This window comes from Salmo salar, chromosome ssa13 (genome assembly GCF_905237065.1).
Source record: "Salmo salar chromosome ssa13, Ssal_v3.1, whole genome shotgun sequence".
In the NCBI taxonomy this organism is placed as follows: Eukaryota; Metazoa; Chordata; class Actinopteri; order Salmoniformes; family Salmonidae; genus Salmo; species Salmo salar.
Window position 1 is genome coordinate 19,110,890 of NC_059454.1, and position 12,277 is coordinate 19,123,166.

The following is a 12,277-nucleotide window of genomic DNA, read 5'->3' on the forward strand; positions in this document are numbered from 1 at the left end:
AAGGTACGGTTTGGCAGGGGTAGGCCGTCATTGTAAAATAAGAATTTATTCTTAACTGACTTGCCTCGTTAAATATATATATATTTTTAATGAACTCCCAATAGCCTAGGCTATATAACTGTTTTATCTATTGCTATCTTGGTAATTGCAGCCATTGAGGAAGATTACCCACGAAAGGAATATGGGGGTTTAATAAAATACTGTTGTGTAATATTATGGTCTAGCCTACTCTAGGCTTTACCCCAATGGATACATATTTTCTCTTCTATTTGAATGGACGTTTCATTTGACAGAAATTATTAAAATATCTAAGGCTTCATCTTGTAGCCTGCATAAACCATCTCATAGCCTAGACTGGGCGCGTGCGCAATGTCAGCGCACACGCGCGTGTTCAATGGTGACCTTTTGTTTCTCGGCGCAGTCATGTACGAAAAAGGTGAGGAGTTAACAACAACGGAGTCGGTTGGCTGCGGACTACCGAAAACAAACGGTGTGATGAGACGGTGTGCTCTGACTATCTGTCCGTGTAGTCTTCACCGGTCCTCACACACAGCTACACACACAAACGCGCGCAGTAGCCTACTGCCAAATCGTGCGGTCTCTCACGCACATACTCTCTGCTAGCCAGACAGATACAGAAGCAATGGGAGACAATTACTGAGGCAACCACGGAGAGATAGATACACACTGAGACCGACTATGGCTGTGGACGGTAAGAGCGCTGTTTCATTCATGAAACTACTAATTTAAATCATTGGTCTACCTTTTATAAAACAGAGATAATGATATTTGTAATTGGCTGTGTATTTTTGTATTAAGCGTTAGGTTAAATCAATAGGGCTTCTTTTTTTCACAGATCGGTTGTGGGGGGTATATTTTCAACATCAATAACAGCATGTTTGCTCAGTTTATTAGGGTGGAGGTATTACGATGTCAATAAACTGGGGGACTTGGGAGATATCCTCAGTTCTTTGTCAATTTTGCGTAAAGGTCAACATCCATACAGGAGAAATAACGTAATACATTGTATTTCACAGTTCCCCTCAGAGCAATGTTCTGATTTCTCATGTTAACATTTCTAGGAAGTTTGAACTGGTATAACAGTAGTTGGTCACTGTATGTCTGCTTGGTGAGGTTTGTGTCAGTAGCCTCAGTCCATTAAGTTCTCTTTCATAAGGAGCTTGACTGTGTCCTATTGGGTTTTCATGGGTGAACTTCACATCGCTGTCATGGTGTTCCGGAATAGCATATCCAGATTCGTATTTAGGAGATGTGGCATTTCTCTATTTAGCACATTGTTAATGGTTTGAGTAATTGATTCGTTAGCCCACAGCCCATTCAAGATACTCCATGTCCGTCCATCCGTCTTCATGAGAAGCGCATGACCCTTGTCCATCGGGCGGGTTTCATTGTGGTTCTGAAAGGAAAGCAGAGTGGATTTCGCAGCGGTTGAACTGTTCACAGTGGTCCTCAAACGGGATGGTTGCGTAGTGGATAAATTCATTTGTTCCATTCCTAAAGTTTTGGTTAATAATTTGCCAGCATATTTTCTGCTTCATTTTACAGCCAATGGTAGCATATAGCCTATCCTAATACATAATTACTTGATTATAACTTTAGGTTTCTTTGGGATTCATTGAAATAAGTAGCATATCTAGCACTCTTCATTTGGTTTGATTTAATTCTAGCCGACATTAGACGTTGAGATTGTGATTTTTCTCTCTTCACTATACTGTCTGTAGGACAGTATCATACTAGCCACTAGCTAAATGAGTAATTAGAGGAATAATCAGTTAGTCAGTGATCCTTCTTCCCTTCAGACCAGTGCAGTGTCAGGTCAGTCTCTCCCTTTCTCTGCTGGAGCAGGTTAGCACCTCATTAACATGGCTGCAGGTAGAGGTAGGCTGCAGCACAGAGACATATTGTCCTATCTATAATTAATCTGAAGTTTACTTAAGCATCATTAATTTTGCACTGCTGACCCTAGCACGATTGCATTACTGTGTGTGTGTGTGTGTGTGTGTGTGTGTGTGTGTTTGTGTGTGTGCAACTGTATCTTTAATGAGTTTGGGTAGTCTTGGTATATGAAGGCTTTGCCAGACCAGGGGTTGGCAACTCTCGTCCTGCAGACTCAGTATCCACAGTGTCTGTTGGTTGTCTCTGGGAGTCACTTCATTGATCCGTGCCACTGATTTGCTCAGAGAAGGCTCACCTAGTTACCATGTCTGAATTTGAATTAAACACTGTTGTCTTCCTTTTGTGTATGTATTTGATATCTGCCCTGAGAGATGGTTGAATCTCCAAAGACATCTGGCCATATCGTCACGTCTCATAGGAGAGTTGAAGTTATCAGGTTGGTGAGATGTCTGGTTGAATCTCTAAAGACATCTGGCCGTATCGTCACGTCTCATAGGAGAGTTGAAGTTATCAGGTTGGTGAGATGTCTGGTTGAATCTCTAAAGACATCTGGCCGTATCGTCACGTCTCATAGGAGAGTTGAAGTTATCAGGTTGGTGAGATGTCTGGTTGAATCTCTAAAGACATCTGGCCATATCGTCACGTCTCATAGGAGAGTTGAAGTTATCAGGTTGGTGAGATGTCTGGTTGAATCTCTAAAGACATCTGGCCGTATCGTCACGTCTCATAGGAGAGTTGAAGTTATCAGGTTGGTGAGATGTCTGGTTGAATCTCTAAAGACATCTGGCCGTATCGTCACGTCTCATAGGAGAGTTGAAGTTATCAGGTTGGTGAGATGTCTGGTTGAATCTCTAAAGACATCTGGCCGTATCGTCACGTCTCATAGGAGAGTTGAAGTTATCAGGTTGGTGAGATGTCTGGTTGAATCTCTAAAGACATCGGATTGTATCGTCACGTCTCATAGGCGCAACAATACAAATGAGGACAAATCTTGACACAATTTTCTCCATTGAACATTTCTCCCAACTGATTGTCCCTGTGTGAAAAGCAGCACACGGTGTGTATGAAGAAGGCCCTTATTAGAGAGAGAGCAGCACGGCTGGGCTTAGAACCCCCTTCTCCCCTATTTCACACCACAAACAGGCATGGGTAAGCCCAGCAGGCAAGAGGGTGTGTGTGTGTTTTCACACGCGCACACACACACACACACACACACACACACACACACACACACACACACACACACACACACACACACACACACACACACACACACACACACACACACTCCTCTCAACCTCTTCCCTCCATATCTGTGTCTGTGGGTGTGTGGACTGAAAGACCCACTCCTGGAGAGGTTGTGTCCAGGGTTGTGGTCAATTCCATTTCGATTCAGTCAAAGAGGAGATTCATTTGACAGTTATTACAACTGACACTGGTTGTTCAACTGTAATCTTGTACAGTTCTCTGACCGGAGCTGGTAGTTTTGATCTAGAGTCAGTGGCCATTCAGTAGTTAGCTATTATAATAACCAACCCATGTATTGTTAGCCTCTGACTGAAAGTGTGTGTTCATCTCATAGGTATTAAAACCTGTAGATAGTTATAGCACTGATGTCATCCACATATTCCTTTGGAAATTCCCGATGACGCATGAAGCTGGAAGTTTTTGATTTTGAAGCACGCCGTATTGCTGAATGGGGCTGAATGGCACCAAAAAAAACCACTAAGGATCATGGTGAAATTGGCCGTAACTAGCAAAGGAACTAGCAAAGGATGTCCTTGTTTTCATCCTGCCTGAAAGAGTCAACCCAACGCTGCTACTTGGCGTCGGCGTCAATACTAGAAACCCCATAGACATTGGTCATCCCCTTTATCTCCACTTGACAGGCGTGCTCTCATCTGACACACCACAACCCTTTAGGTGCACGTGCAAAGAGCGTCTCCTCGTAGCCTGTCGGGCCATGATTAGTCAGCATGTGGTCCTGTGTGACGACAAATGTAGTAGTTAGAACGGACCACTATTTCATTAAATATCCAGATTTGTAGCGAACTTTAAAAGAATTCACCCTGGGGGTCGAACTTGATCGTAATAAACACATTTTAGAGGCCAAAACGGCCAGAAAAAAATAAATACATTTGGCTGTTCTGGCTATCGTAATTTACATAGGTTTTCTGGGGCAGAGCAGGGCTTTTGGCACCGCTAGGTTTCTACGCAGTAGCCAACCCTCAGAGCTCATGACTTCACACTCCAGAACGGACACTGGGGGCCTGGTTTATCTATTCAAACAGCCTCCCAGACATAGGGTTCTATTTTCAGCTGGCGTAAGGTGGTGCTAGTGTTAAACGCACATTAATTGCATTTTCATGATGTAAAAGCTGGCGCACTGGCATTTTCCAGCCGTAACACCAGGAATCCTTTGGGGGGGGGGGGGGGGGGTGTTTTGGTTCATTGTCCTGTTGAAAAACAAATTATAGTCCCACTAAGCGCAAACCAGATGGGATGGCGTATCGCTGCAGAATGCTGTGGTAGGAAAGATTTCCACCTGTCTGATGTCCATTGCTCGTGTTTCTTGGCTCAAGGAAGTCTCTTCTTATTATTGGTGTCCTTTAGTAGAGACAGAGGACAGAGAGAGAGAGAGGTCATGAGCAGATGTTTCAGCATGTTTTAAAAATACACTGCTCAAAAAAATAAAGGGAACACTAAAATAACACATCCTAGATCTGAATGAATGAAATAATCTTATTAAATACTTTTATCTTTACATAGTTGAATGTGCTGACAACAAAATCACACAAAAATAATCAATGGAAATCCAATTTATCAACCCATGGAGGTCTGGATTTGGAGTCACACTCAAAATTAAAGTGGAAAACCACACTACAGGCTGATCCAACTTTGATGTAATGTCCTTAAAACAAGTCAAAATGAGGCTCAGTAGTGTGTGTGGCCTCCACGTGCCTGTATGACCTCCCTACAATGCCTGGGCATGCTCCTGATGAGGTGGCGGATGGTCTCCTGAGGGATCTCCTCCCAGACCTGGACTAAAGCATCCGCCAACTCCTGGACAGTCTGTGGTGCAACGTGGCGTTGGTGGATGGAGCGAGACATGATGTCCCAGATGTGCTCAATTCGATTCAGGTCTGGGGAACGGGCGGGCCAGTCCATAGCATCAATGCCTTCCTCTTGCAAGAACTGCTGACACACTCCAGCCACATGAGGTCTAGCATTGTCTTGCATTAGAAGGAACCCAGGGCCAACCGCACCAGCATATGGTCTCACAAGGGGTCTGAGGATCTCATCTCGGTACCTAATGGCAGTCAGGCTACCTCTGGCGAGCACATGGAGGGCTGTGCGGCCCCCCAAAGAAATCCCACCCCACACCATGACTGACCCACCGCCAAACCGTTCATGCTGGAGGATGTTGCAGACAGCAGAACGTTCTCCACGGCGTCTCCAGACTGTCACGTCTGTCCCATGTGCTCAGTGTGAACCTGCTTTAATCTGTGAAGAGCACAGGGCGCCAGTGGCGAATTTGCCAATCTTGGTGTTCTCTGGCAAATGCCAAACGTTCTGCACGGTGTTGGGCTGTAAGCACAACCCCCACCTGTGGACGTCGGGCCCTCATACCACCCTCATGGAGTCTGTTTCTGACCGTTTGAGCAGACACATGCACATTTGTGGCCTGCTGGAGGTCATTTTGCAGGGCTCTGGCAGTGCTCCTCCTTGCACAAAGGCGGAGGTAGCGGTCCTGCTGCTGGGTTGTTGCCCTCCTACGGCCTCCTCCACATCTCCTGATGTACTGGCCTGTCTCCTGGTAGCGCCTCCATGCTCTGAACACTACGCTGACAGACACAGCAAACCTTCTTGCCACAGCTCGCATTGATGTGCCATCCTTGATGAGCTGCACTACCTGAGCCACTTGTGTGGGTTGTAGACTCCGTCTCATGTTACCACTAGAGTGAAAGCACCGCCAGCATTCAAAAATGACCAAAACATCAGCCAGGAAGCATAGGAACTGAGAAGTGGTCTGTGGCTACCACCTGCAGAACCACTCCTTTATTGGGGGTGTCTTGCTAATTGGCTATAATTTCCACTTGTTGTCTATTTCATTTGCACAACAGCATGTGAAATTTATTGTCAATCAGTGTTGCTTCCTAACTGGACAGTTTGATTTCACAGAAGTGTGATTGACTTGGAGTTAGATTGTGTTGTTTAAGTGTTCCCTTTATTTTTTTGAGCAGTATATATAAAGATTTAGAGTTAGATAAACTTGTATTTTGTGGCAGGGACACATACAGGATGCTACCCTCTACAACATAACCTTCACTCCAAATCAAAACTCCAAACCTGCAACCTGATTTTGGACTATTATTCCCAAGCTATACATCAAATGCTCTGGAAAACAAACAGAAACCTGAAAACACCATCCAACCTGAAACTGAGTGAGTATTGTCTAGTCTGAATCTTTAATTTTCAAAAGGCAAGAAAATACATTACACTAATATATCACAGTGCCATCCGTTTTGTCACCGAAGTCCCATATACTACCCACCACTGCGACCTGTACGCTCTCGTTGGCTGGCCCTCGCTTCATACTCGTCGCCAAACCCACTGGCTCCAGGTCATCTACAAGACCCTGCTAGGCAAAGTTCCCCCTTATCTCAGCTCACTGGTCACCATAGCAGCACCCACCTGTAGCACGCGCTCCACCAGGTATATCTCTCTGGTCACCCCCAAAGCCAATTCCTCCTTCGGCCGCCTCTCCTTCCAGTTCTCTGCTGCCAATGACTGGAACGAACTACAAAAATCTCTAAAACTGGAAACACTTATCTCCCTCACTAGCTTTAAGCACCAGCTGACAGAGCAGCTCACAGATTACTGCACCTGTACATAGCCCATCTATAATTTAGCCCAAACAACTACCTCTTCCCATACTGTATTTATTTTATTTATTTATTTTGCTCCTTTGCATCCCATTATTTATATTTCTACTTTGCACTTTCTTCCACTACAAATCTACCATTCCAGTGTTTTACTTGCTATATTGTATTTACTTCGCCACCATGGCCTTTTTTGCCTTTACCTCCCATATCTCACCTCATTTGCTCACTTATAGACTTATTTTTCTACTATATTATTGACTGTATGTTTGTTTTACTCCATGTGTAACTCTGTGTTGTTGTATGTGTCAAACTGCTTTGCTTTATCTTGGCCAGGTCGCAATTGTAAATGAGAACTTGTTCTCAACTTGCCTACCTGGTTAAATGTGAAATAAAAAAAACATTTACTTTATAAGGACTGAATGCTAACTTAAAGCACACAGCTGCATGTGAGCTCACATTTTTCAACATGTTTTTAACAATAAGATAGTTTTGGAGTAAGATAAACTTGGATTTTTCAGGAGGGATATATACAGGATGCTACCACCCACAGCATAACCTTCTCTTCAGATCAAAACTCCAAACCTACAACCTCATTTTAGAAAGACCAGAAACAACTTCAATTAGCACTGAGGCGCGAAGTGAAAGGTGTCGAAGCCTTTGAGCCCAACACATGGCAGGAGTCTCACAGGCTACCCCTCCCAAATCCAGAGGCATTTTATACAAGAAATCTGCCTCCAGAAATAAAGCACTGCTGCTTGGATTCCACCTGGCGATCTGTTCACTATCTGCCCTGGCTTGTCTCCTACTGTCTGGTACAGGTATCCTGTCTTAATGAAGTGGTGATTAAAGAGCTCAGCCATGTGCTTCTTGTCAGTAACAACCACATCATCAACTTTAAGAGACATGTGCAGCTGTGAGGAGCTCCCACCTCTCTACCAAGCTTTTGCAGGCCTCAAGCCCACAGGCATGTTGGGGGGGGGGACTCTGACCTTACAATGGCTAGCCTCAAGTCGTTATTTTTTATTTCTTGTGCATTTTGCTATTTTGCTAGTTGCCTCATGACTCCTGCATGCTTTGTTGACTATGAACTTTGTTGTTTACCCTACTGTGGGACAGACTATGTTGGTTCTCACACTCAGAATTCTGACTCTCAACTGGTTACACAGACTTTTGGCCCCCATCCTATTCTAACCACCTCTCGCCGGCTTTGTATTCATGTTAACCTCACCAAGCAGACATACAGTGCATGTACACCCTGGCCCATCTACTGTTGCTAGCCCCAATTCTGACTTGTGTTCTGATATCTGCTTCACTGATTTCTGCTCTCGTAAAAGCCTGGGTTTTTTGCACATTAACACTAGAAGCTTATTACCTAAAATGGATAAATTGAAAATGTAGGTTCACAGCTCTATTCCAGATGTGTTGGTCATCACCGAGACGTAGTTAAGAAAGAGTGTTTTAAATACTGATGTTAACCTTTCTGGCTATAACCAAAGGTGAGTGAGTGGCAATATTTACCAAGGGTCACCTTCAGTGCTCGGTTGTCTCTACCAAGTCTGTCCCCAAACAATTTGATTTGCTGGTTTTAAGTATTAAACTTTCAAATAGCTCTTCGTTGACTGTTGCTGGGTGTTATCGTCCTCCATCAGCACCGGCCTGTACCCTACCTGCCCTAAGCTCTCTCCTGGCCCCTTACACTAAGCCTGAATTTGTCTTGCTAGGTGACCTAAACTGGGACATGCTTAAACCACCTGACCAATTCCTAAAGCAATGGAACTTCCTAAATCTTTTTCAGAATATTACCAATCCAGATTATTACCAATCAAGGTATGACTCCAAACACACAGAAAAGGCTACTCTCCTCAATGTTATCCTCACAAATAATCCTGATAGGTACCAATCTGGGGTTTTCTGTAATGACCTTAGTGATCACTGTTTTACAGCCTGTGTTCGTAATGGCTGCTCAGTGAAACACCCTGTCCTGATTTGTCATAGACGCTTGCTAAAAAACTTTAATGAGCAAGCCTTCCTTCATGACCTGGTCTCTGTAAATTGGTATAGAATCAGCTTGATCCCCTCTGTCGAATAATCTTGGACCTTCTTTTTTGATATTTTCAGTAATATGCCCCCATAAAGAAAATGAGAATTGAAAACAGGTTCAGCCCCTGGTTCGACCGTGATCTTGCAGAGTTACTCCACCTCAAGAATTGCGTTTGGCGAAAGGCACTCAGGCTATCTGGAAGGCCAAAGTTAGTTACATTTAGGAGCAGTTTTCTCTCTGTGGGTCTAACCCCAAGAAGTTCTGGAAAATGGTTAAAGACCTGGAGAATAAACCCTCCTCCTCACAGCTGCACATGTCTCTTAAAGTTGATGATGTGGTTGTTACTGACAAGAAGCACATGGCTGAGCTCTTTAATCACCACTTCATTAAGACAGGATTCCTATTTGACTCAGACTCATGCCTCCTTGCCCGTCCAACATTTCCTCATCTCCCACCCCTTCTAATGCAACTAGCCCCGATGCTCCTCCTGTCACGGCTGTCCTATAGATGAGACCAAGGCGCAGCGGGTACGTGAATACTCATACTTATTTATTAAAGTGAACACGAAAAAAACAATAAACAAAGAACGACAGGAACAGTTTAGCAGGCTAACTAAAAGCAGTGCTAAAACAACTACCCACAAACAAACAAGTGAAAACAAGCTCTTTAAATATGACTCTCAATCAGGAACAACGATGAACAGCTGTTCCTGATCGAGAGCCACACAGACCACAAAGAAATATAACCACAAGAAAAACCCTAGAATACAAAAACCAGAACATACACCAAAACCCCGGAACACATAAATAAAACAACCCTCTACAATACACATAACCCCCGAACCACATAAAACAAATACCCTCTGCCACGTCCTGACCAAACTACAATAACTAATACTCCCTCTACTGGTCAGGACGTGACATTACCCCCCCCCCCCCAAAGGTGCAGACCCCGTTGCACCTAAACAAAAATAAACAAAACAAATAAACCCCTAACTAAAGGGAGGGAAGGGAGGGTGGCTGCCGTCAACGACAGCTCCTGTGCTACACCCCCCCCCCCCCCAACCCACCTATACTGGAGGTGGCTCAGGTTCCGGTCTACAACCCCCACCCAACCTGTCCACCCCTGCAGAATACTCAGGGCTGTATAGCGTCTCTGGGGGCTCCGGACTGTAGGCCGACTCTGGAAGCTCCAAACTGTAGGCAGACTCACTCTGTTCCGGACCGTAGGCAGACTTGCTCGGTTCCGGACTGTAGGCAGACTCGCTCGGCTCCGGACTGTAGGCAGACTCGCTCGGCTCCGGACTCTAGGCAGACTCGCTCGGCTCCGGACTGTAGGCAGACTCGCTCGGCTCCGGACTGTAGGCAGACTCGCTCGGCTCCGGACTGTAGGCAGACTCGCTCGGCTCCGGACTGTAGGCAGACTCGCTCGGTTCCGGACTGTATGCAGACTCACTCGATTCCAGACTGTAGGCAGACTCACTCGGTTCTGAGCTGTAGGCAGACTCACTCGGTTCAGCACTGTAGGCAGACTCACTCGGTTCTGAGCTGTAGGCAGACTCACTCGGTTCAGGACTGTAGGCAGACTCACTCAGTTCAGGACTGTAGGCAGACTCACTCGGTTCTGAGCTGTAGGCAGACTCACTCGGTTCAGGACTGTAGGCAGACTCACTCGGTTCTGAGCTGTAGGCAGACTCACTCGGTTCTGAGCTGTAGGCAGATTCACTCGGTTCTGAGCTGTAGGCAGACTCACTCGGTTCTGAGCTGTAGGCAGACTCACTCGTTTCTGAGCTGTAGGCCCTCTCACTTGGTTCCGGACTGTAGGCTGTCTCACTTGGTTCCGGACTGTAGGCCGTCTTACTCGGTTTCGGACTGTAGAGCCTCTCACTCCATTCCGAACTGTGGGCCGTCTCACTCGACTCTGAACAGTGGGCCGTCTCTCTTGGTTCCGAACTGTAGGCCATCTCACTCTGTTCCGGGCTATACGCTATTACCGGATACTCTGGACGGGGTACTGTTGCCGGACACTCTGGACGGGGCACTGTTGCCGAACACTCTGGACGGGGCACTGTTGCCGGACACTCTGGACGGGGCACTGTCGTCGGACACTCTGGACGGGGCACTGTCGTCGGACACTCTGGACGGGGTACTGTCTCCGGACACTCTGGACGGGGCACTGTCGTCGGACACTCTGGACGGGGTACTGTCTCCGGACACTCTGGACGGGGTACTGTTGCCGGACACTCTGGACGGGGCGCTGTCGTCGGAAGCTTGGGACTGGGCTGACGCACTGGAAGCCTGATGCGTGGGGCTGGTAGTGGAGGTACCAGCCTGGGGACACGCACCTCAGGGCTAGTGCGGGGAGCAGGAACAGGCCGAGTTGGACTGGGCTGACGCACTGGAAGCCTGATGCGTGGTGCTAGTACTGGAAGTCCCAGTTTGGGGACACGCACCTCAGGGCTAGTGCGGGGAGCGGGAACAGGCTGAGTTGGACTGGGCTGCCGCACTGGAAGCCTGATGCGTGGTGCTGGTACTGGAAGTGCCAGTTTGGGGACACGCACCTCAGGGCTAGTGCGGGGAGCAGGAATCGGCCGAGTTGGACTGGGCTGACGCACTGGAGGCCTGGTGCGTGATGCTGGCTGTGGATATACCGGGCCGTGAAGACGCACAGGCGGTCTCGATCGCACCTCCTGCACAACCTGTCCTGGCTGGAAGGAATTAGTAGCACTGTACGAGCGGAGTGCTGGTACAGGGCGAACTGGGCTGTGCAGGGGCCTGATGGTTGCCGTGCGTAGAGCGGGCGTAGGGTAGCCTGGACCTAGGAAGCGCACCAGTGACCAGATGCGCTGCGCAGGCATCCTCCTACCAGGCTGGATGCCAACTCTAGCACGGCATTTGCGAGGGGCTGGGATCACTCGCACTAGACTGTGCGTGCGTAAGGGCGAGATCGTGCGCACTTCTGCATACCTCGGCACCCTCCACTCCATACGAACCTCACTATAAGCACGGGGAGCTGGCTTAGGGCTCACCCTTGGCCCAGCCAAACTACCCGTGTGCCCCCCCCAAAAAATTATTGGGGGTGCCTCTCGTGCTTCTCCCTCAGCACATACAAAGCCTCGTACCGACGCCTCTCCGCCTTGGCTGCCTCTATTTCCTCCGGAGGGAGACGGTAGTCCCCAGCCTGATGCCAAGGTCCAGCCCCGTCCAGAATTTCCTCCCATGTCCAATTCCCCTCATAGTCCATATAATTTTTTACCTGCTGCTCCTTCCCCCGCTGCTTGGTCCTTGTTTGGTGGGTAGTTCTGTCGCGGCTGTCGTATAGATGAGACCAAGGCGCAGCGGGTACGTGAATACTCATACTTATTTATTAAAGTGAACATGAAAAAAACAATAAACAAAGAACGACAGGAACAGTTTAGTAGGCTAACTAAAAG

General features: G+C 47.1%; 1 protein-coding gene across 1 annotated transcript in view; it reads left to right on the plus strand.

The window, feature by feature from the left end:
* Nucleotides 1-396: 396 nt before the first annotated feature.
* samd10b (sterile alpha motif domain containing 10b) overlaps nt 397-12,277 on the plus strand; it is a 138,510-nt gene continuing 126,629 nt past the window's right edge. Inside the window, exon 1 of the mRNA XM_045693020.1 lies at nt 397-712. Coding sequence (XP_045548976.1) covers nt 700-712 — 13 coding nt within the window. The 5' untranslated portion in view covers nt 397-699. The remainder of the gene's footprint in view (nt 713-12,277) is intronic.